This window comes from Centroberyx gerrardi, chromosome 17 (assembly GCF_048128805.1).
Source record: "Centroberyx gerrardi isolate f3 chromosome 17, fCenGer3.hap1.cur.20231027, whole genome shotgun sequence".
NCBI classification, from domain to species: Eukaryota; Metazoa; Chordata; class Actinopteri; order Beryciformes; family Berycidae; genus Centroberyx; species Centroberyx gerrardi.
In genome coordinates, this window is record NC_136013.1 from 447,683 (window position 1) to 473,564 (window position 25,882).

Consider the following 25,882-nt stretch of genomic DNA (forward strand, 5'->3'; position numbering starts at 1 on the left):
TCGACTCAGTTCTTTATGTCGTCAGTGAATTCACTTTGAGAAGGAGTTTCTTCTCTCAAATGGAAGCTCTTAAACCTGCAATAATCAATATCAGACCGTCTAACAATCCTGAACCTGATGTTGCTGTGTGGAGATTTAACTGAGTCATAAAGATATAAACCAACATCCAGCTGTGTTGCTGTTTCTCCTCTTCTCTAAAGCTTGTTGTCAGATTCCTGAACGAAGCTCCTCCCCCTCCATCCAGCAGCTTTTAACTTTTAAAACTAGCTCGTCTCCTCCCTCGCTCTCCCCCTCCCATCCCTGAAAAACATTCTGTAATGGAGGAAACGATGAAGCGAGCGAGGAAACTTGTTAAACTAGTAAACTGTTAAACTAGTGAAATTGTTAAACTAATGAACTGTTAAACTAGTGAACTTCTTTAACTAGTAAACTTGTTAAACTAAACTAGTGAACTGTTAAACTAGTAAACTTGTTAAACTAGTGAACTGTTAAACTAGTGAACTTGTTAAACTAGTGAACTGTTAAACTAGTAAACTTGTTAAACTAGTGAACTGTTAAACTAGTGAACTTGTTAAACTAATGAACTGTTAAACTAGTGAACTTGTTAAACTAGTGAACTGTTAAACTAGTGAACTTCTTTAACTAGTAAACTTGTTAAACTAGTGAATTGTTAAACTAGTAAACTTGTTAAACTAGTAAACTTGTTAAACTAGTGAACTTGTTAAACTAGTGAACTTCTTTAACTAGTAAACTTGTTAAACTAAACTAGTGAGCCAGCACCATAGCTCCTGCATCACATCACTAGCTTGCCTGGGAAGCTAAGCAGGTCTGGCTGTGGTTAGTCCTTGGATGGAAGACCACCTGGTGCTGGAAGTGGTGTTGGAGGACCAGTAGGAGGTGCTCTTCCCTCTGGTCTCATGAATAATATCCCCAGTGCCCCAGGGCAGAGACAGGGACTCTGTCCTGTGAGTGAGCAGCGTCCTTCGGATGAGACGTTAAACCGAGGTCCTGACTCTGTGGTCAATAAAGATCCCATCGGCACTCATCGCAAGAGTAGGGGTGTAACCCCGGTGCCCTGCCAAAATTCCCAAAACAGGCCTTCCTTCCATCATGGCCACCTAATCATCCCTCGTTACCTAATTGGCTCTTTCAGTCCTCTACTCTCCACTGAGATAGCTGATGTGTGGTGACAAACTGGCTGCCGTGCTGCTACCCCCCCCCCCGATATGTGAAGCGCTTTGAGTACTTAGAAAAGCGCTATGTAATCAATTATTATTAGTAATTATTACTTGTTAAACTAAACTAGTGAACTGTTAAACTAGTAAACTTGTTAAACTAGTGAACTTGCTACCTGCCTCTTCACTTGTCATTGTGGGTCATGTGACCTTCAGCAGGAGAGAGATCAGTCAAAGTGAGACTGGTTAGACGTACTGTTAGCTTAGCTGTTGGCATTATGCTTCCATCAGTACTGCAGTGGCTTTGCGGTGTTATTTACAAATGTGTTGAGGTTTCTGTCGCCCTCTAGTGGTCAGAAAAATCGCTTGTTGCAGCTTCAAAGGACAGTTCAGCCTGATTGGAGTTTCTTTCCCTTCCTGTTCTCCATCACTGCAGATGATTTTCCAGCTTTTATCACATTAGCAGATATTTGATATTTTTCCTTCGTCCTAGTTGTTTTTCACAGTAAATATTTTGAAACAAACTCTGTCTAAATATTACCAGTTTCTCCCAGTAAAGAAGAGAGCAGCAGTTTAAATCTAGCTTTAATTTCTGTTTCATGTTCCAGACTGTAGCTGGAGGAAGAGTCTGGCTTTGGTTTGTCTGTTGGCTTGACTGGGTTGATTGACAGGAGGCGGGGCCTAACGGAACCACAGAGAATGTTAGCTATTGGGTAAAAGATTTATTTTGGAGAGGAAAATTAGAATTTTGTAATCCACAATCCCTGACTGTAACCACAGGAAATCACTCAGAAGACCGTTCTTTTTCCCCAGTTTCATAATTTATTGATAAAAGGCACTTAACGAGGACAGAGTCCCATCCATCCCAGTTGTTAGAGGGGGAAGAGCAGGAAGCCGGAGAAGACGCTGAAGTTTCTGGAGTCGTCATAGAGCCGGTAGCTGGCCGGCAGACCGAGGCGCACGGCGTCGCCCTCCTGCAGGTCCAGACCGACGCCGCCGGACGCGGAGGCGTAGCCGCCGTGGGCGTTCAGCTCCAGGCTGAAGACGACGCGCTGGCTGTTCCTGTACAGGTACAAACCCATGTAGCCCTTCAGGTAGTCAGCTGCCGTGAAGCTGAAGTAGTAAACGCCTCGGACCGGAGCGGTGAAGATGCCTGCAGGAGGAAACATTTAGCTTTAAACGTTTATTGTTCACATAAAAGAGACAGAGACTGTGGAGCCTCCTGGTGGCTCAGACCGCTCAGACCAGACCACCTAAATGTGGTGCGCTGGGTTCAAATCTGGCCTGGGACTTTTATACTGTTGACTGTCCTATAAATCAGAAATGCAAAAAACAAAACAAAACTAGAGGTTCAGATTGTGACAGAACTTTTACTTTGATCACAGTTCCTTCTCACATTATGTTCTATTACCTTCTGAATAATGTTGACATTTTTAAAATGGCCCGTGTTCCTCTTTAATTACTGGCTTTTAGTTGTTTGTGTAAAAGTACAACCAGGTCTGAACAAGGAGACAATTTCCCCCCCAACAGATACTGCTGAGGAGCCCATGAGCAAGGCACTGAAACCTGCTCAGCTCCCACTGTCCGGCAGGAGGCTGGCTCTTCTAAACTGTAGCTGGTGTTTCCACTGACCAGGTTTCAAATCTATCATGTCATGTCTGACACTGGGCGGAGGATAAGCTTGGGCCGCCATTCGATAATATCACATATTGTGATATTGAATAAAAAGCCTTACAGCAGTATGAGAGTGTTTTAGTTTCATCATGGTTGGATGTGCTCTGGTTACCTGTGGTCTAGTTACCTGTGCTCTGGTTACCTGTGGTCTAGTTACCTGTGGTCTGGTTACCTGTGGTCTAGTTACCTGTGGTCTGGTTACCTGTGCTCTGGTTACCTGTGGTCTAGTTACCTGTGGTCTGGTTACCTGTGGTCTGGTTACCTGCGGTCTGGTTACCTGTGGTCTAGTTACCTGCGGTCTAGTTACCTGTGCTCTGGTTACCTGTGGTCTAGTTACCTGTGGTCTAATTACCTGTGCTCTGGTTACCTGTGGTCTAGTTACCTGTGGTCTAATTACCTGTGCTCTGGTTACCTGCGGTCTGGTTACCTGCGGTCTAATTACCTGTGCTCTGGTTACCTGTGGTCTGGTTGTAGGCCTGGCCGATGTTGGTGATGGTCTTAGAGAAGACCAGAGTCGCCTCGTCATCAAACGGTCCCACTGATCCTGAATCAGTCAGACCAGCAGAGAACGCCACCTTCAGTTTGTCTGAAAGCAAAGCAGACGAGATGATACAGCTCTCTGCAGTGAAATACCTTTAACTTACAAACTCACTCAAATGCCTGGATGTGGATATTTTTATACCACAGAAACACATTTGTGGTCTTTGTGGACACAGTATCAGGCCTATTGTGTACATATTTCCCATTGGTTAATACATAAGACCATTGGAAAGGAATTTTATTCTCTTAGTGATCTAAAACTAAAATCCAAACCTGAGTTTCCGCTCTTCAGCTGATCTTCAGTCACATTCAGTCTGCTGCTCAAAGCTGAAGATTACAGATCAGACTTTAGAGAACCACATTTAAAGGAGAATACTGGGTTTTATGTCTGTTTGTTCGTCTCTGCAGACGGTTAATTTCTGTTTCTGACTGAACTGATCATTTCATCACTGATCATCTGATTGATTTAGTGTTTAGATAATGTCAGCTTGTTAGCTAGCTAACCATAGTATCTGGTCAGCTAACATCACTGTCTTGTTGTTAACACATCTGATTAGCACACTAGCTAACGTAGCTAGCAGCAGCTAGCGTTAGCATGTTCACATTAACATCAGTGTGTTTGCCGGCTAGTTAGCTAGCTAACAGTTTGTTCAGGTTAACTGAGCTGACTCTTCTCAAGCTACAACTCAGAGTGTTTTGGAGTAGAGACTAGGGCTAAAGACAAGACAGTTTACTGTGTCACAGTAACCAAATCCACCTTATCACACTATTCACTTTTACTGAGAACGTTACTGAATGGATCTACAGCCACACCACAACAAGCTGACTCAGCTGCTCTCTGCTTCTAGCTGCTTCATACAGATTTACACTTTATTAACTAACACACAGTTCTACAGATTTACACTTTATTAACTAACACACAGTTCTACAGATTTACACTTTATTAACTAACACACAGTTCTACAGATTTACACTTTATTAACTAACACAGTTCTACAGATTTACACTTTATTAACTAACACAGTTCTACAGATTTACACTTTATTAACTAACACACAGTTCTACAGATTTACACTTTATTAACTAACACACAGTTCTACAGATTTACACTTTATTAACTAACACACAGTTCTACAGATTTACACTTTATTAACTAACACACAGTTCTACATGTTCCTCCATCATGGAGACAGGCTGCAGCAGGTTGGTGATAAAACTGTAAAGTTTCTATTATCATCAGAATTTGAATGTGGAATAAATCAATAAAGTAAGTCACCTGAGTTTTCTGTCTGTATCGTCGCCATCCGACTCTCACCAACACTCATTCTTGTCTCTAAAGCTAAAAACATGAAAAAAACAACAAATTGTTAACTTTTAATCATTACTTGTGTAAATCCTCATTTCAGTTATTTTTCAGCGAGTCATATTATGGGGAAAGTTTCTGTGTTCGTCAAAATGGTTCATTGGCATTTCCTCACTGAAACCAAAGGGAACAGCTGCTGTCAAGGTCCTGCTTTATTAAATCCATTTAAATCTATTTAGTCTGAGACAGATTCTGTATAAACAGATTGACATTACCTGCAGTCTTGGTTCCCAGAGCCGACAGTTCATTTGTTTTGGCTGAAACAATATAATTAACTGTTTTTTAAACCAGGCAAGTCGACAAGTTATTATTTACAATGAAAATACGAATAATGTTAAACCATAAAATCTGAATGATAACCATATTTTAATATCTTATTTAGTAGATGTGTCAATTATAGTTGAAACAAACTGGGTTATGCTTGTTTCTTTCCAGTATTTTATCAATGCATTTAGTTTCCATTTGATCAGATGAAACTGTAAAGATCGCTGCAGCAGCAGAGAACAGGATATAGATCAGAACAGAACAAATAGAAAGTAATGAAGATATCACAACAAATAATTACAAAAGTACTCATTTAGAAATAATGCAACATATAAACAGATAAAGATATTTCTTATTTTCAGAGAATCTCACCGGTGTTTTCTTTAGTAATCTGTTCCAGCTGCGTCTCGCTGCTGTTCAGTCTGTTCATCAGAGCTGAGAGGAAAAAAATCACCATCAGTTTCTGATTTATAAACCCGGGTTTCACTTTGGCCTTACTCCAGTGTATTTATACCTGCAGATGTACTGCAGGTATAATAATAGTGTGCCAGGACTCGACACGACTTGGACTCGAGTCACAGTTTTATCATATTAAGTGCTTGCACAGTATTATTGTGTCATACTTTTCCACAGGTTAATACACTGGAGTGTTTCCCAAAATTTTGTTTAAAATTAAAAACTATAAATCCTCATCGAGCTGACCTGTACTCTCTGTCTTCAGCTCCTCCATCCGACGCTCGCTGGCTCTCAGTTTGCTCTGGAAAGCTGGAAAACGAGAGGAAAGACAAGAGAAAACTAACTTCCCAACCCGCAGCAGGTTGTTTAACTCAGACTCAGCAGAGCAGAAACGTTCAGGACTACAGAGCTGGAGGAGCAGAAACGTTCAGGACTACAGAGCTGGAGGAGCAGAAACGTTCAGGACTACAGAGTTTCCCAAAAACATGTTGAGACGACTTTCATCTTCAGCCGTTCTGAGTGAATGAAGGGAAGATGAGCTGATCAGCTGTCAGTTAAACTCTTCAGAAACACGTCTGTCTTTTACCGTCAGTCTGGTTCCTGCTGGCCGTCACTGCAGCTGCCTGGGCTGAAACAATAAGAAGCACTATAACTGTTTATATAGCTGACAATAGCTTTATTTCTATAGCACTGAACAAAGTGAACAAAACAAACATATGAACCAACAATCAGCTTTAATAAAGGAACAAGTTGACTGTTGAAAAAAAAGGTGACCCATGATTATTAACATTACTATAAATATCAGAGGAAATAGTTGTTTTTAATAGTTGCATCTTACCTTCACTCTCTCTCTTCAGCTCCTCCAGTTGGTTTTCAGTGTCGCTCAGCCTCGCCTCCAACGCTGACAGAAGGGAAAATATCACCGCTTCACTTTACATCAAGTTTAAAAACACCTGAAAACACTGTGAAAACTGTACTAACGTCATATTTAATACAGGAAATAATGCAGTCAAGTATTCTTTTAAAACAGCTAAAAAACAAAGGCTATGAATAAATGAATGAATGAATGAACTAGATAGATAGACAGATAGATAGATAGACAGACAGACAGACAGACAGACAGACAGACAGACAGACAGATAGATAGATAGATAGATAGATAGAAGATAGATAGATAGATAGATAGACAGATAGATGGATAGATAGATCTCACCAGTGTTCCAGCTCTCAGCAGCTTCCAGTCTGGACTCGATCTCTGTCAGCCTGACAGTCTGAGCTGCAGAACCAAACACCATCACATGATCTCTTTATGTTATTTACATGGTGAGGAATGAGCAGTCAGTCAGTCAGTCAGTCAGTCAGTCAGTCAGTTAGACAGACAGACAGACAGTCAGACAGTCAGACAGTCAGACAGACAGTCAGTCAGTCAGACAGTCAGTCAGTTAGACAGACAGACAGACAGTCAGACAGTCAGACAGACAGTCAGTCAGTCAGTCAGACAGACAGACAGTCAGACAGTCAGACAGACAGTCAGTCAGTCAGACAGTCAGTCAGTTAGACAGACAGACAGACAGTCAGACAGTCAGACAGACAGTCAGTCAGTCAGTCAGACAGACAGTCAGTCAGTCAGTCAGACAGTCAGACAGTCAGTCAGACAGTCAGACAGACAGTCAGTCAGTCAGACAGACAGTCAGTCAGTCAGTCAGACAGACAGTCAGTCAGTCAGACAGTCAGACAGTCAGACAGACAGTCAGTCAGTCAGTCAGACAGTCAGACAGTCAGTCAGACAGTCAGACAGACAGTCAGTCAGTCAGACAGACAGTCAGTCAGTCAGTCAGTCAGACAGACAGACAGTCAGACAGTCAGACAGTCAGACAGACAGTCAGTCAGTCAGACAGACAGTCAGTCAGTCAGTCAGACAGACAGTCAGTCAGTCAGACAGACAGTCAGTCAGACAGTCAGACAGACAGACAGTCAGACAGTAGCAGTAGTAGTAAGTACAGTTAAAGCAAGTAAAGGTTTATTTGTACAGCACATTTCCTACACAGGGAAACTCAGTGTGCTTCACATAAAAGCAAAACTTAAACACAGGGAAACAAATTGTACAAATACACATACACATACACATACATATACATATACATATACATATACATTCACACACTGGAAAAAAGATCAGGTGTTAGGAATTCTTTTAGACAGTAAAAGGTTTTTTTTTACCTGTTCTCTCTTTATTGAGCTGCTCCAGCCGAGTCTCACTGCTGTTCACTTTAACCTCCAGATCTGAAGGGAAGGGAAATCAGTCTGCATATAGACTCTATACATATAGACTCTATACATATCAGTCTATAGACTCTATACATATAGACTCTATACATATCAGTCTATAGACTCTATACATATAGACTCTATACATATAGACTCTATACATATCAGTCTATAGACTCTATACATATAGACTCTATACATATCAGTCTATAGACTCTATACATATAGACTCTATACATATCAGTCTGCATATAGACTCTATACATATAGAATCTATACATATCAGTCTATAGACTCTATACATATAGACTCTATACATATCAGTCTATAGACTCTATACATATAGACGCTATACATATAGACTCTATACATATCAGTCTGCATATAGACTCTATACATATAGAATCTATACATATCAGTCTATAGACTCTATACATATAGACTCTATACATATCAGTCTATAGACTATACATATAGACTCTATACATATAGACTCTATACATATCAGTCTATAGACTCTATACATATAGACTCTATACATATCAGTCTATAGACTCTATACATATAGACTCTATACATATCAGTCTATAGACTCTACATATAGACTCTATACATATAGACTCTATACATATCAGTCTATAGACTCTATACATATCAGTCTATAGACTCTATACATATCAGTCTATAGACTATACATATCAGTCTATAGACTCTATAGACTATATATATCAGTCTATAGACTCTATACATATCAGTCTATAGACTATACATATCAGTCTATAGACTCTATAGACTCTATATATATCAGTCTATAGACTCTATACATATCAGTCTATAGACTCTATACATATAGACTCTATACATATCAGTCTATAGACTCTATATATATCAGTCTATAGACTATATATATCAGTCTATAGACTCTATAGACTCTATACATATCAGTCTATAGACTATATATATCAGTCTATAGACTCTATACATATCAGTCTATAGACTCTATAGACTCTATACATATCAGTCTATAGACTCTATACATATCAGTCTATAGACTATACATATCAGTCTATAGACTCTATAGACTATATATATCAGTCTATAGACTCTATACATATCAGTCTATAGACTATACATATCAGTCTATAGACTCTATAGACTCTATATATATCAGTCTATAGACTCTATATATATCAGTCTATAGACTATATATATCAGTCTATAGACTCTATAGACTCTATACATATCAGTCTATAGACTATATATATCAGTCTATAGACTCTATACATATCAGTCTATAGACTATATATATCAGTCTATAGACTCTATACATATCAGTCTATAGACTATATATATCAGTCTATAGACTCTATACATATCAGTCTATAGACTATATATATCAGTCACCTGTGTGTTCTCTCCTCAGCTCGTCCAGCTGGCTCTCTGTAGCGTTCAGTTTCACTTTCCAGGCTGACAGCTCAGCTTCTTGAGCTGAAATCCAAAGCACACTGTGTGTAACCTTTCCTTTACTGGAGGCTCATCACAGGTTCTGCTAAGATCAGAAAGAGCCAACAAGCACCTCAGGGTTCCTCAGTAGAAATCATATCGCTAAAAAGGTTCTTTGAAGAACCCCTGTATGTTAGAGGTTTGTGAAGTACTGTCAGGGTTCATGAACCTTTTATGAAGAGGTTCCTCAAGGAACCTTCTGGGTTTTTTATGTTTTAGCGTCTCTGAACCAAACAGAAACAAGCTGAGAGTCAGTCGGCTCTGTCCTGAACCTTCTGTCACCTTTTTTCTATGAGAGTAGATTCAGCTTTAATAAAACTACAGTTTAGTATGTAATAGATAGATGAGATATAATGAAACCATGTTTAACAATTCATTACTTTACCTGTATTCTCTGTCTTCAGCTCCTCCACCTGGTTCTCTCTGGAGCTCAGTCTGCTCTCCAGCGCTGCAGAACAAATTATAAATAAATGTTCAACTTTACTCCAAATATTGGATCTACTGAGTCCAGTTTAACTCTTCACCACAGCCAATCAGATTACAGGAATACTGGACTGATTCAAGCTGATTCTACTCACTGTAAATCACTCTGGATGAGAACATCAGCTAAATATTTCAAATGTAAATGTGAATGTGAATATAAACATAAATGTACCTGCAGTTTTGTTTTCACCAGCTGTCACTCTGGACTCCATGATGGAAAGTTGGATGGATTGTGCTAAAATTAATAAACATAAACTTTCACCTTACAGCTGAAATCACAGAATCAAAATCAGAATCATTTTAATCATAACTCTAATTACTTAATTACTTAGTAAATATTTCATTATTATGATCAAATTACTATCAATTAAAAATGTAAGAAATGAAGATTTGAGAACCGTTTATGAAGGAGTTCCTCAAGGAACCTTCCTGGGTTCCCCTGTGGCTGCAGGCTGAAGAACTTGGAGTTTTCCAGTGTGAGGTGAGATTTGAATTAAACCCTGATTTAATATTTCAGCACTTTACCTTTATGTTCTGTCTTCAGTTCCTCCATCTGGTTCTCTCTGGAGCTCAGTCTGTTCTCCAGCACTGCAGAACAAATGATAAATAAATATTAAACTTGGATGTACTGAGTCCAGTTGAACTCTTCACCACAGCCAATCAGATTACAGGAATACTGGACTGATTCACTGATTCTCATTCACAACAGTCACTGTAAGTCACTCTGGATGAGAGCATCAGAAAAATATGAATAATGTAAAAGTGAATATAAATATAAATGTACCTGCAGTCTTGTTTTTGCCGGCTGTCACTCTGGACTCCATGATGGAAAGTTGGATGGATTGTGCTGAAATGACATTAATAAATATAAACTTTCACCTTTCAGCTAAAATCTGAGAATCAAAATCAGAATCATATTAATCACAACTTTAATTACTTGGCAGAATATTTTTTAATTATTATGATTGAATTAATATCAATTAGAAATTAAAGATTTACTGAAGATTTTCTTTTCTTTTTTAAAACAATGGAATGTTACTGTTATTCTATAAAATCAATAAGCTACTTGACTTTGTGCTTTACAGTGATTTTAGAGCAGCTAAGAGGGTCAGAAGGTTCCTTGAAGAACCTCCATATGTTAAAGGTTCCTGGAAGAACCACCAGGGTTCATGAACCGTTTATGAAGGAGTTCCTCAAGGAACCTTCTTTGGTTCCCCTGTGGTTGCAGTGTGGAGAGCCACTAAAGGTTTTATCAAAGCTGGTTTACTCTCTTCAAAGATCTTTATTTTACTCTTTTATTAACTAGAAATAACCGCCTCGCGGTTGTATGCCTCCGCCAATAAACTTTGTTTTATCATTGCAAGGACAGTCTTTATTTATTGAACATATATAATTAATGTGATTATTAGGTCAACTTAAAGGATTTTGGTGTCTGCAGAAGTAAGTGACAGCACTTCCACCGTTTCTGTAGAATGACCCAAGATCGTTTTCTCAGCTACAGTGGTAAGCAAAACATTATGATGTCACAGTGAAGTTGACCTTTGAACTTTTGGATATAAAATGTCATCACTTCATCATTTTATCCTATTAGACATTTGTGTGAAATTTTGTCATAATTAGCATATGAATTCTTGAGTTATGGCCAAAAACGTCTTTTGTGAGGTCACAGTGACCTTGACCTTTGACCACCAAAATCTAATCAGTTCATCCTTGAGTCCAAGTGGACGTTTGTGCCCAATTTGAAGAAATTCCCTCAAGGCGTTCCTGAGATATCGCGTTCACGAGAATGGGATGGACGTGAGGTCACAGTGACCTTGACCTTTGACCTTTGACCACCAAATTCTAACCAGTTCATCCTTGAGTCCAAGTGCACGTTTGTGCCCAATTTGAAGAAATTCCCTCAAGGTTTTTCCTGAGATATCGCGTTCACGATAATGGGACGTACGTACGGACGGACGACCTGAAGACATAATGCCTCCGGCACGGAGGCATAAAAACTCAAACTCTGTCCCCAACTTTCTGTCAAGTTTTGAAGAACTTGGAGTTTTCCAGTGTGAGGTGAGATTTGAATTAAACCCTGATTTAATATTTCAGCACTTTACCTTTATGTTCTGTCTTCAGTTCCTCCATCTGGTTCTCTCTGGAGCTCAGTCTGTTCTCCAGCACTGCAGAACAAATGATAAATAAATATTAAACTTGGATGTACTGAGTCCAGTTGAACTCTTCACCACAGCCAATCAGATTACAGGAATACTGGACTGATTCGCTGATTCTCATTCACAACAGTCACTGTAAGTCACTCTGGATGAGAGCATCAGAAAAATATGAATAATGTAAAAGTGAATATAAATATAAATGTACCTGCAGTCTTGTTTTCCCCAGCTGTCACTCTGGACTCCATGATGGAAAGTTGGATGGATTGTGCTGAAATGACATTAATAAATATAAACTTTCACCTTTCAGCTAAAATCACAGAATCATTTTAATCACCACTTTAGCTAATTCACAGAATAATAACATTTACTGAAGATTTCTTTTTTAATACAGTGGTATATTCCTGTTATTCTATAAAATCAATAAGCTACTTGACTTTGTGCTTTACAGGGATCTTAGAGCAGCGAGTTCCTCAAGGAACCTTCTTGGGTTCCCTTATGGTTCCAGTCTGAAGAACCACTAAAGGTTTTATCAAAGTTGTTTTACTCTCTTCAAAAATCATATTTCCCCCTTTTAGGTAAAAAGTTAAACACAATCCACAACTTTCTGTCACTTCCTGCAGAGATTTACCTTCATGTTCTGTCTTCAGCTGGATCTTCTGTTCATAACAGATCTACAGTCCAGTTCCTCTTTAATAATGTAAATGTGAATATAAACATAAATGTACCTGCAGTTTTGTTTTCCCCGGCTGTCACTCTGGACTCCATGAAGGAAAGTTGGATGGATTGTGCTGAACCGACATCGATAAATGTAAAATTTAACCTTTCAGCTAAAATCTGAATCTAAATCATCACTTAAATCACTTGGCAGAATAATAACTTTTATATTATGTAATTACTAACAATTAAAAATAAAGCACACACTGTAGATTTCTGTTTTCTCTTGTTTAATACTACAGTATTTTATGGCCGTTTTATAAAAGCATCAACCATGACTTTGTGCTTTACACTGATTTTACAACAGCTAAGTGGGTTTTACTGCATTTGGCATCGTACCTAACAACGCCTGTTAGCTGTTCACTGTAAACCACGGCCTGTCATAACTTAGTGTTTGAATAAGTTATACTTTCATATGTTCACACTCCATAAACGGGTTCCAGGGCGTCCCGGTGGATCAGGGGTCTAAGGTGTGAACCGTGTAAAAGCAACATGGGTTTGAATCCGGCCCAGGACCTTCGTTACATGTCTTCCCTCTCATTCTCTCTTTCTTGTCTCTATCTACTTTGAACTGTCTAATAAAGGCAAAAATGCAAAAAAAAAAAAAGTGAATAAATGTTTTTTTGGAGGGATCGTACGTTTTAGCGTCTCTGAACCAAACAGAAACAACAAGCCAAGACTGAGAAGTCGGCTCTGTCCAGAACCTTCTGTCACCTTTAGCAAGACTTGAATTTCTATAAGAGTAGATTCAGCTTTAATAAAACCAGTTTAGTATGTAATAGATAGATGAGATATAATGAAACCATGTTTAACAATTCATTACTTTACCTGTATTCTCTGTCTTCAGCTCCTCCACCTGGTTCTCTCTGGAGCTCAGTCTGCTCTCCAGCGCTGCAGAACAAATTATAAATAAATATTAAACTTGGATCTACTGAGTCCAGTTTAACTCTTCACCACAGCCAATCAGATTACAGGAATACTGGACTGATTCAAGCTGATTCTACTCACTGTAAATCACTCTGGATGAGAACATCAGCTAAATATTTCAAATGTGAATGTGAATATAAACATAAATGTACCTGCAGTTTTGTTTTCACCAGCTGTCACTCTGGACTCCATGATGGAAAGTTGGATGGATTGTGCTGAAATTAATAAACATAAACTTTCACCTTACAGCTGAAATCACAGAATCAAAATCAGAATCATTTTAATCATAACTCTAATTACTTAGTAATATTTCATTATTTTGATCAAATTACTATCAATTAAAAATGTAAGAAATGAAGATTTGAGAACCGTTTATGAAGGAGTTCCTCAAGGAACCTTCCTGGGTTCCCCTGTGGCTGCAGGCTGAAGAACTTGGAGTTTTCCAGTGTGAGGTGAGATTTGAATTAAACCCTGATTTAATATTTCAGCACTTTACCTTTATGTTCTGTCTTCAGTTCCTCCATCTGGTTCTCTCTGGAGCTCAGTCTGTTCTCCAGCACTGCAGAACAAATGATAAATAAATATTAAACTTGGATGTACTGAGTCCAGTTGAACTCTTCACCACAGCCAATCAGATTACAGGAATACTGGACTGATTCGCTGATTCTCATTCACAACAGTCACTGTAAGTCACTCTGGATGAGAGCGTCAGAAAAATATGAATAATATAAAAGTGAATATAAACATAAATGTACCTGCAGTCTTGTTTTCCCCGGCTGTCACTCTGGACTCCATGATGGAAAGTTGGATGGATTGTGCTGAAATGACATTAATAAATATAAACTTTCACCTTTCAGCTAAAATCACAGAATCATTTTAATCACCACTTTAGCTAATTCACAGAATAATAACATTTACTGAAGATTTCTTTTTTAATACAGTGGTATATTCCTGTTATTCTATAAAATCAATAAGCTACTTGACTTTGTGCTTTACAGGGATCTTAGAGCAGCGAGTTCCTCAAGGAACCTTCTTGGGTTCCCTTATGGTTCCAGTCTGAAGAACCACTAAAGGTTTTATCAAAGTTGTTTTACTCTCTTCAAAAATCATATTTCCCCCTTTTAGTTAAAAAGTTAAACACAATCCACAACTTTCTGTCACTTCCTGCAGAGATTTACCTTTCTGTTCTGTCTTCAGCTGGATCTTCTGTCCATAACAGATCTACAGTCCAGTTCCTCTTTAATAATGTAAAAGTGAATATAAATATAAATGTACCTGCAGTCTTGTTTTCCCCAGCTGTCACTCTGGACTCCATGATGGAAAGTTGGATGGATTGTGCTGAAATGACATTAATAAATATAAACCTTTTTTCACCTTTCAGCTCAAACTGATTGATGGAATCTTTTATTTAATTATAAAGTCTCGTTGATATCGAAATCTCTTTTCCAAGAGACCCGAGAACAAGAGAAGATCTGACTTCCTGCACATTAACGTTCAGTAAATCATTATTTCCACATTAACGTTCAGTAAATCATTATTTCCACATTAACGTTCAGTAAATCATTATTTCCACATTAACGTTCAGTAAATCATTATTTCCACTGTCACCTGTTTCCTGTTCCTGCAGACTTCACTCTGCTCTCCAAGGCTGAGACATCATCCAACCAGGTCAACTGACACAGTACTGACACAGTACTGACAGCACTGACACAGTACTGACACAGTACTGACACGGCACTGACACAGTACTGACACAGTACTGACACAGTACTGACACAGTACTGACACGGCACTGACACGGTACTGACACAGTACTGACACAGTACTGACACAGTACTGACACAGCACTGACACGGTACTGACACAGTACTGACACGGTACTGACACAGTACTGACACAGCACTGACACAGTACTGACACAGTACTAATGTAGTACTGACACAGTACTGACACGGCACTGACACAGTACTGACACAGCACTGACACAGTACTGACACAGTATTATTGTGTACTTTACCTGCTGTGTTCTCAGTCACTCTGAGCTGCAGACGGGACAGTTCTTCTGCTTGGGCTGAAATTAAAATTTTGATTTTGAGATGATTTATTTTATTACAACACTGACAGTAGAAACAGTAGAACAGTTTCTACCTGTGTTGAGTTTGTTCAGCTCCTCCAGCTGCAGCTCGCTGGCTCCCAGTCTGACTTCCAGTCTGACTTCCAGACCTGAAACTGGTTTAAGATCAGAGTGAAGACATGAAACAGGAAGAGAGCTGCAGCTTCATCCTGAACAAACAAACAAACAAACAAACAAACAAAGACAGGTGTACCTGTGTCTCTCTGCAGCTCCTCCAGCAGTCTCTCGCTGGCGTTCATCCGTCTGTTCAGATCCGACAGTCTGGAGGTTTGTTCTGAAACCAGGACCAGAGCAGCTGGAACAGAGAAACCACATCGCTGTTCATCTGTCCGCCCACGCTCCGCACGGCGGCCATTTTGAACACTCAGGGAGGGAAAGTTTCCCCAGAAGAACAAACATTACTTCAACACATCAGAGAGGACTTCAGATAAATGTAACAGTTAAGTTAACGAGCAATATCTGGAACAACTTGAGGAAGTTAGGAAGCTAGCTTAGTTAGTTAGCTGCTAGCTAGCTACCTCGGCTAGCCTCTGTTAGCTAGAGATAATGAGCCAAATATATTAAAATATGAACCGATATCCATCTGGATTCTTCAGATCCGCTGGTTCTGATCTGTTTTTCAGTGAATCTGTAAAAGTTTCTCTGAATTTCCCACCTGACTGATCAACATGGCCGCTGTGTGAATACGTGTTGTTTTGATTTATTGTTTCATGATGTGAACTTGACTTAAATACACAGACATTTATAAAAATACACACATAAACTAAAACATTCATACATGTATTCATACATACATACAGTACATCACACATACACACATGCAGAGTGTGTACCTGTCCTGTGTCTGTCAGCAGAGTCCAGTCTGACCTGCAGCTGCTTCTCTTCTTCTCTCTGCACTGAAACCAGGAGGCAGGAGTCACATCTCTTCTTCTACATCCAGATATCAGTAGATACTTTACTGCTGTTGTTTTAACAGTTTAACATGGAGGCCGTCAAGAGCTTCGGTGTGAAAGACAGTAATGCAGGCGGTGTGTTGTGGGTTCTGGTCGCAGAACTCACCGGCGTTCTCTCTCTTCAGCTCCTCCGTCTTGTTCTCACTAGAACCCAGTCTGGTTCCCAGAGCTGGAGGGTTGAAAATGAAGAACAGAGAACACATCACACACCTGTCCATCAGAGAGGAACAGGTGTTCTGAAGTGAATCATTAACAGTCGGTCCGGTCTCTGCTGACGCTCCGTCAGGTAAAGTCTTCCTGCCACAAAGATCTTTTATCTCCAAGGAAAATGAAGACAATATAAACATTGTAACATGCAGGTTGTTTTGTATATATGACTGTAAATATGTGTATTTATGTATGTAAACATGTATGTGAACACACACACACACACACACGGGGGGAACAGGGGGAAGGAACTGATGTGTGCGCACTTCTACCTGCTTCAAACGTATATTATCATTATTACTATTATAAATTTACTTGTAGATTTTCATTTTACATGCAAATTTGTTGTTTTTTGTTTGTTTATCGGTACATGATCAAAATAAATCAACTGAACTGAACTGAAAATTGTCTATTTATTTTGTTATTTATTGATCAGTGGCAGGTTTCACATTAAATAGTGTTTTTTTAAGAAATGTATGATTATTGGGAGCCGTGCCTCCTGTAATTATGAATCATACTGTTGAAATGAGAAAAGCAGAATCTGTTAATTTTGTTAATTGTAGTTAATTTTGGTTTAACTAAAATCTCATTAACAGTACAGATCCACACGCTTTACAGTTTAACATGTTAACATACTGACTGGTGAGTCAAAGGCCGTAAGAATATTATGGGAATTCATACATATACATTTACATATACATATACATAACAATAATAACAATAATAATAATAACAGTAAGTGTCACAAATCTTATATTTTTACCTGCGGTCTCTGTCTCAGCAGCGCTCACTCTGGCAGAAAGCTCAGCTGCTTTGGCTGTAATGATAATAATAATAATAATAACAATAATATTTGAACTTTATTATCACCATTCATAAATAGAGTGGAGCTCAAACTGCTTTACATAAAGTAAATGGATTAAAACAATAACAAGCAAAAGCAACATTTTTCAGAAATGACAACAGTAATTTGTCTGGTAAAGACATTAAAAATTAAGAAAGACAGATAAAAATAGGTAATGAGAATGAATGAATCAACAGCAGAATACAAGATGAGTTCATTCAAACTGTCATGAATCCTCTCAGTGAAGTGTGCTGCTAATACATTATATTACACTATATATATATATTTATATATATATATATATATATATATATATGTTACACTGTGCTGACTGCTGTGCTGCGCCTCACTTCCTAGTGAGAAGAGCATCAGCTGAAAGTCTAAAATGTAAAATAATGTCAAATCATAACTGCAGTTGTTATTCTAACAGATGTGTCGGCTCTCCACAGCTGGCAGAACATCTGGAATAATGTCAACAGTGATCTGTTAACCAGGTGTGATTTAACATGATGACGTATTGATTTAACATGAGGATGTATTGATTTAACATGAGGATGTATCGATTTAACATGAGGATGTATTGATTTAACATGAGGATGTATTGATTTAACATGACGATGTATTGATTTAACATGACGATGTATTGATTTAACATGACGATGTATTGTTTTAACATGACGATGTATTGATTTAACATGACGATGTATTGATTTAACATGACGATGTATCGATTTAACATGATGATGTATTGATTTAACATGACGATGTATCAATTTAACATGATGATGTATCGATTTAACATGATGATGTATCGATTTAACATGATGATGTATTGATTTAACATGAGGATGTATTGATTTAACATGATGATGTATTGATTTAACATGAGGATGTATTGATCACCTGTGTTTTGTGTCCTCAGCTGCTCCAGTCGTCTCTCTCCGCTCGTCAGTCTGTTCTCTAAAGCAGACAGTCGGCCTGTTTGCTCTGAAAATATCAAGACGTGTTAAACTCTTCACTTTCTCTGGAGATCTTTGGTAAAATGTGAAGTTCACACAGAATGAATCCACCACTACACATTATAACTAACTCTCTACCAACCTGTACTCCCTTACAGTAAACCTTACATTTACCTTATTTCACTCAATAATTCATGCAAAATCCCTTTAAAATGAGTTAAGGGAGTTATTAATGGAGGAGACCCCATCAAAACCTCCTTAAACACCCCTTAATGATTGACTCCTTACTTTCTAATTTAATGTAAAATTCAGGCAGACAGGAACTTTCCATTAATAACTCATTAATAACCTGTAAACCTGCACAAAAGACATGAAAAATCCCTTCATTTCTAGTGTCTCCATGAATCAATGTTTATGTAATGGAGAAACTGAGGACATTTCAGGGATTAAATTAAGGGGTTTCATAGTAACAGACAATTCTCCGATGTTCCTGCATGAGGGAGACTCAGCTGGCTGATTAAACAGTAAAGCCTGTAAACTCTGGAGGGATTTGAACCTGCGACCCTCAGTGTTGTTCTCTCTGTCTCCAGCTCAGTCTGTTCTGCTGGACTGAACACATGCAACACCTTTTAAATCTTATTTACATCTGTGTTGTTGTTTGTTCTGTATTTACTGCTTTTTGTTCTGTGAAGAACTTTATGATAAAAAGGTCTCATACTCTCCACTGTCCAGAGTTTTATTTTGTGTCTTGAGGTCCATTCAAAGCTGCGTGGTGTCATGAAGAATCCTGCTTTACATGATATGGACCTTTAAACCAACTACTATATGATTTTGACTTGACTTTAACTTTATTAACTTTAACTCTCATACTTCATTTTTTCATACTTACCTCCCATACATTTCTACTAAATGGAATCATCAGTTGTTTTGTTTAATTTGCTCTCTTCTGATTCATATTCTGCTTTTTTTATCTTCCCAGTTTCCCTTCAAGTTTCATCAGATCTTTTCAGCCCAAACAAGTTCAGTCTGTCTCCCTTCTCATTAAAACATTATTCCTGTTGCCATGGAGACATCCAGACTCCATCACATCAGATTTAGAGTCCTGTCTTAATACTTTCCTCAGCTGAGTGTGTTGCTGCCCTTTTATTTCATTTTGATTTCTTTTTGCAGTTTTAATGCAGTTCACCTGATTTTTGAACTTGATTTTTGTGATTTTTGAACTCCTGAACTATGTAAAATGACCTTGAGTCTGAGAAAGGCGCTCTTAAATCAAATACATTATTATCATTATTATTATTATAAGAGAACAGATGAACCTGTGTTCTGCAGCTCCAGCTCCTCCAGTCTCTTCTCACCGGCTCTCAGTCCGACTCCCACAGCTGAAAGTTCAGCTGACTGAGCTGAAATGAAAAGCTGATGTTTGATAAAATGTTTAAATTAAAATAAATCGACGTAAGAGAAGCGACAAACCAGGAGCGAGGAGGAGGGATGAGAGAGGAGAAAGATGCTGATTCCTTCTTACCACAGATTATTAGGGATGGAAACACTTTACTGTGCGTTCTGTTCACCAGAAACTCGCTGCAGTAAAGTGTTCATCATGAGTTTAGAAATCCAGTTATTTTACAGTAAAGAGTTTCTCACCTGTGTTTTGTGTCCTCAGCCGCTCCAGTCGGCTCTCTAAAGCAGACAGTCGGCCCGTTTGCTCTGAAAATATCAAAATGTGAAAACTCCTTCATCGCACAACAGACTCTGAGGTTTACAGTTTGCTCTCAGTGTTTCCCAGCTGCTGGTTCGGGACCCAAAGCTGAGCCACAGGAAGATAAAAAGAGTCCGCAGGTTATTCTGGTCAAACTGACGAAAAGTCACATGGAAACCCCACATGTGCTTTTTAGAACATGTTAGTTTTCATATGTGAACACTTTTTTTTTTTGCGTTATATTCTGTCAGTTTTTACTTCAGATGTTTTTTTTTCCACATGTGAACATTGTTTTCACCTGCTGTTACAAATAAAAATGTTTGTTTCACATGTGAAAACCAGAGGTGTGACCAAGTCAAGTCCAAGTCATTAAAGTCAAGTCTCAAGTCTAAATGTAGAACAGCAAGTCAAGTCAGAACAAATCAAGAGTCCAGTATCAATTTAATATCTTAAAGAAAACTAAATATCTAGGACTTTTCAATGCAATATGGTTTTAATAGGATAAAAACTTGGTAAGAGCATCATGAGTTTGATTTCTATAATCAGTTTCAACTTCAATAAATTCAATCATTCCATACAAATTCAGAAAACAGAATTTAAATTCAGTCGTCCGCTGGAACAAATCTCATCACTTTCAATCTAAGTCATTTACACAAACACAAGATCTCAAGTCAAGACTTTAGAAACCTTTTCAAGTCATCAAAGTACAAGTCAGAGTCAAGTCCCAAGTCACCAGAACCCAAGTCAAGTCAAGTCTCAAGCAATTCAAATTGTGACTCGAGTCCAAGTCATGTGACTGCTCTACAGACTATACTGTTAAATCCAGACTCGGTGTTTCTGACCTGTCATGTTTCAGACTCGGTGTTTCTGACCTGTCAGGTTTCTGACTCGGTGTTTCTGACCTGTCATGTTTCAGACTCGGTGTTTCTGACCTGTCAGGTTTCTGACTCGGTGTTTCTGACCTGTCAGGTTTCAGACTCGGTGTTTCTGACCTGTCAGGTTTCAGACTCGGTGTTTCTGACCTGTCATGTTTCAGACTCGGTGTTTCTGACCTGTCAGGTTTCAGACTCGGTGTTTCTGACCTGTCAGGTTTCAGACTCTGTGTTTCTGACCTGTCAGGTTTCAGACTCGGTGTTTCTGACCTGTCAGGTTTCAGACTCGGTGTTTCTGACCTGTCAGGTTTCAGACTCTGTGTTTCTGACCTGTCATGTTTCAGACTCGGTGTTTCTGACCTGTCAGGTTTCAGACTCTGTGTTTCTGACCTGTCATGTTTCAGACTCTGTGTTTCTGACCTGTCAGGTTTCAGACTCGGTGTTTCTGACCTGTCAGGTTCCTCCTCAGGTCGTCAGTCTGGATCTCGCTGCCGTTCAGTCGGCTGCTCAGCTCCTTCAGCTCTGAAACCGTTTCAAATGTTTCATTAAAACACAGAAAAGAGATTTGATCGGCAGCATCGGTGGAAAATAAAAATATTTGATATAAATTAACGGCAGCAACCGACAAGATACAAGTGCAACAAACACATGATCAACTCTGTTTAGAATCAGTTTAGATCCCTGTCACTCCTGTCAGTCCTCCTCCTGACACTCACACTGTTAGATACTCATTATATACTGATAGAAACCATATGTGTTTCATACAGAATGGTAATTCAGTGGTGGGAGTCATTAGCTCAACATCAGATCACTGATGTGTCACAACATGACAAAAGCATTTTGGTACAAACTTGTTTTGTTTTTTAAAAATGAAACTTGAAACGTGAAACTCGGCACCAACAACAGTTCAGCCCCGCAGTGTGTCTTCTGAGAACTAAATAAACCTGCTGTCAGTGTGTGTGTGTGTGTGTGTGTGTGTGTGTGCTCAGTTCAGTCACCTTCAGCCTTCAGCTCAGTCTGAGACGAGCTGTTGGAGGGAAACACTGGAGAGAAAAGATTAAAGCAAGTTCACTTTCAACACTCCACATTAACAATATTTTGGTAACTGCTAATTGGTAATGCTATTTATGCAAATATTTGCTCGCATTTACATTTTCCATTTTGACATTTAGCTGCTGCTCTTAACCAGAGTGTCTTTATACATGACTGCTTCACTTCATTCTACTGTCTGCTGTTTGGATCCAAAAATGGCAGATTTTCTTTATTTTCCATCAGCAGTCTCAAAGTGCTGTGAAGCTGATAATGAAGCAGGTAAAACCCAACAGGAGAAACAGAATCTGACCTGGGATCTGCCTCCTCAGCTCCTCCAGCAGAGTCTCACTGCTGCACATCCTGGCTGCCAGAACTGAAACCAGAGGGAACGCCAGTCAGACCGCTTCGTGTGAGCAGGAAGCGTCTTCTGTAGTATTTACTGAAAGCTGAGTGAACGGTGTTTTCTCGCAGGAAGCTTGCATTTCCCACGTCACCTGAACGCAGCATGATGGCGGTCTCACCTGCGTTCTTCCTCCTCAGCTGCTCCACTGTGCTCTCGCTCGCTCTCAGCCTCGTCTCCAGGAAGGGAAGCTCGGCCGCCAGAGCTGCAGGCAGAGCTGCAGGTTACCATGGCAACCGGGGACAAATCTGAAACAATCATCTCCGGTCCCGAACCCGAAACCCGACCCAGTCAGGACTTCTGGATCCACACTGATGGATCCACGGTCCGCTCAACCCCTGATCCTGTCCTCATTTTGAACCCGTCCACCTGGTGCATGCTGGGAGCTCCCAGCATGCACCAGGTGGAGGGCAGGTCTCCAGTCAGATAAACAGACACTCCCATTCACACCTATGGACATTTTAAAGTCTCCGGTCAGCTGACTGATGGAGGAAACCAGGAGAACATGCAGAACATGCAGACCTGCATACGGAACACGGAGACAGTTCTGCATGTTCTGCATGTTCTCCCGTGTTCCTAACATGTTCTGACAGAAACAGTGTGAACCTGACCGCTTCCTGCTCCTCAGTCTGAATCACCTGCGTTCTTCTTCTGCAGTTCTTCCACTCTGCTGTCACTGCCGCTCAGTCTGGCCTCCAGAGCTGAAACATGAGAGACAGAAAGATCAGAACAAGACAGGGTCGAGTCCAGTCCGGTCCGGTCCGGTCCGGTCCGGTCCAGTCCAGTCCAGTCCGGGTCCAAATAGGGTCGAGACAGAGACCAGAGCAGATCGAGTCTGATCCAAGACCAAAACAGACAGTAAACACTCTGCATCTTTCCAAATGTAAAAAGAGTTTCTTCTTCTCTCTGAACAGATGCGGATCGATCTGCAGGAGCTTCAACATCCAGCTGATCGCTGCAGAGGAGTTTGAGAAATCCTTTAAATTGTTTGTAGTTCAGCGGAGAACATAAACAAAACAATAACCAATTACCTATTTTTATAAGTTTTAGCTAGGAGGGAAAAAGTCGAGTCAACATCCAATAAAGTCTGAGACCAAGACGAGTCTGAGATTCCCTCCGAGTCTTTTGGTCTCTCTCCTGCTCCTGCAGTGCATTCTGGTCTCTCTCCTGCTCCTGCAGTGCATTCTGGTCTCTCTCCTGCTCCTGCAGTGCATGCTGGTCTCTCTCCTGCTCCTGCAGTGCATTCTGGTCTCTCTCCTGCTCCTGTGGTGGAGAAACTGGTCTCTCTCCTCTTCTACGATGGATTTCTCCCTGTATGATTGTTGAACGTCTCTCGGTGCAAAATGGCGGCTCTAGAAAGAAGCCCTCGCTCTTTGATTCTGAGGGACTGACACCAAAACCTGACGTTTACCGCTGATGTTTTACATCCTGAAACATTTTCTCATATCAAACTGGAAATATCTGGCCTTGTCTGTGATTGGCCGGTTATCCACCAAGAAGAAAAACACAACAAACTACTGGATGGAGACAGGAATGAGAAGAACATCTTATATCAACAGCTGTTTTTAAGAGTTAAAGTGATTCATCTACCTGAGTTCTGCTCCTCCAGCTGCTTCCTGCTGTTCCTCAGGTTCGAGTCCAGATCTTCTCTCTGCTGCTGGATCTCCTCCTCCTGGTTCTTCAGTCTGTTCTCCAGGTTCTGGATGTTCTCCCTCTGCTCCTGGTTCTCCTCCTCTTGGTTCTTCAGTCTGTTCTCCAGGTTCTGGATGCTCTCTCTCTGCTCCTCTTGGTTCTTCAGTCTGTTCTCCAGGTCCTGGATGCTCTCTCTCTGCTCCTCATGGTTCTTCAGTCGGTTCTCCAGGTTCTGGATGCTCTCTCTCTGCTCCTCCTGGTTCTTCAGTCTGTTCTCCAGGTTCTGGATGCTCTCTCTCTGCTCCTCATGGTTCTTCAGTCTGTTCTCCAGGTCCTGGATGCTCTCTCTCTGCTCCTCATGGTTCTTCAGTCTGTTCTCCAGGTCCTGGATGCTCTCTCTCTGCTCCTCCTGGTTCTTCAGTCTGTTCTCCAGGTTCTGGATGCTCTCTCTCTGCTCCTCTTGGTCCGTCAGTCGGCTCTCCAGGTTCCTCACCCTCAGCCTCTGTTCCACCTCTGTGGTTCTCAGGATGAGAACCAGCTCCTTCAGCCCCCTCAGCTCGTCCCAGAGGGCAGGGAGCGGCGGCGGCTCTCCGGGCGGGACGGCCCCCCCCGCCCCCACGCTCCCCCCCGCCCCGGCGGCGTCCGGCAGGGCGGCGTCCGGCAGGGCGGCGTCCGACTCTCCCTGACCGACGGTTCGAGACGGAGAGAAGAGCAGCAGCAGCAAAGCTACAGCAGCCTTCATTCTGAAAGCAAAACCTCCAAACCTGTCGCTGCCCAGGAGGCTTAGTGCAACTGCTGCTCACACACACACACACACACACACACACACTCAGTCACACACACACACACATACTCAGTCACACACACACACACTCAGTCACACACACACACACACACACACACTCAGTCACACACACACACACACACACACTCAGTCACACACACACACACACACACTCAGTCACACACACACACACACTCAGTCACACACACACACACTCACACACACTAATCTTGGTGAAAGCAGCAGGAGGAACAGTCAGCAGATGAATCAGTTCTCTGGTTCAGTTCTTATAGAAAATGTTTGTTTCTGTTATTAAGGTTTTTCATTAGTTTTTATTTTTATATCGTTTTTATTTTATTTCCATTTCAGTTTAGTTTTAGTTAGTCTTCAGTTTGGGTTTGGTAGTTTAGGTAGGTTGAGTTTTTTTTAATATATATATATAAATGTTTAGTTGTAGTTTTTATTTAGTTTCAGTTGTAGTTGTAGTATTTCTGGTCAGGCTGCTGCTTTTTAAAGGTTTACTGAGGTATATATATGAAAAAAACAACAAAAACAAAACATTTCATGTATATTTTTAATGTATTTTAGTTTTACAAGTAGAGAGAAATAGATTTAGTTCAGCTTTAGTTTTTTTCAGTCTCATTTATATTTTTGTTTCAGTTTGTGTTTTCCTCTTAGTTTCAGCTGAAACTTGCTGCTGCTTCAGTGTTTCACTGAACTACAAACTTCAACACTTTGATGTTTTCCTCCTCTCTGTTCCCTCTGCATACCGATCATAGCTAACACGCTAACACGCTAATCTGAGGCACACGCCCAGCGGCACAAAGCCCGCTGCTGCAGGGCCTC

General features: G+C 40.1%; 1 protein-coding gene across 1 annotated transcript; it reads right to left on the reverse strand.

The window, feature by feature from the left end:
* Positions 1-1,974: 1,974 nt before the first annotated feature.
* On the reverse strand, positions 1,975-24,994 carry LOC139907776 (uncharacterized). Its single transcript, XM_078289608.1, has 39 exons — positions 24,211-24,994; positions 23,259-23,321; positions 22,742-22,825; positions 22,531-22,593; positions 22,187-22,231; positions 21,639-21,710; positions 20,262-20,324; positions 19,937-20,020; positions 18,565-18,648; positions 17,581-17,634; positions 16,717-16,779; positions 16,491-16,553; positions 15,851-15,952; positions 15,672-15,752; positions 15,541-15,594; positions 14,799-14,861; positions 14,279-14,341; positions 14,020-14,082; positions 13,676-13,738; positions 13,425-13,487; positions 12,608-12,670; positions 12,088-12,150; positions 11,829-11,891; positions 10,511-10,573; positions 10,252-10,314; positions 9,899-9,961; positions 9,629-9,691; positions 9,145-9,228; positions 7,693-7,755; positions 6,686-6,748; positions 6,311-6,373; positions 6,059-6,100; positions 5,719-5,781; positions 5,389-5,451; positions 4,968-5,009; positions 4,666-4,728; positions 3,663-3,716; positions 3,292-3,435; positions 1,975-2,328 (listed from the first exon to the last, which is right to left on the reverse strand). Exons 1-39 carry the CDS (start codon positions 24,992-24,994, stop codon positions 2,048-2,050), a joined length of 3,540 nt encoding a protein of 1,179 aa, XP_078145734.1. The 3' UTR covers positions 1,975-2,047.
* Between the last annotated feature and the right edge of the window lie 888 nt (positions 24,995-25,882).

What these genes read in the sequence shown, in the direction of transcription:
- LOC139907776 (XM_078289608.1), bottom strand. Translation starts at nt 24,994, where the DNA reads ATGAAGGCTGCTGTAGCTTTGCTGCTGCTGCTCTTCTCTCCGTCTCGA. An exon ending in TGGGGAAAACAAGACTGCAG is followed by an intron (nt 14,342 to 14,798) that starts GTACATTTATAT and finishes ATGTCATTTCAG; the next exon opens with CACAATCCATCCAACTTTCC. An exon ending in TGGGGAAAACAAGACTGCAG is followed by an intron (nt 11,892 to 12,087) that starts GTACATTTATAT and finishes TTTGTTCTGCAG; the next exon opens with TGCTGGAGAACAGACTGAGC.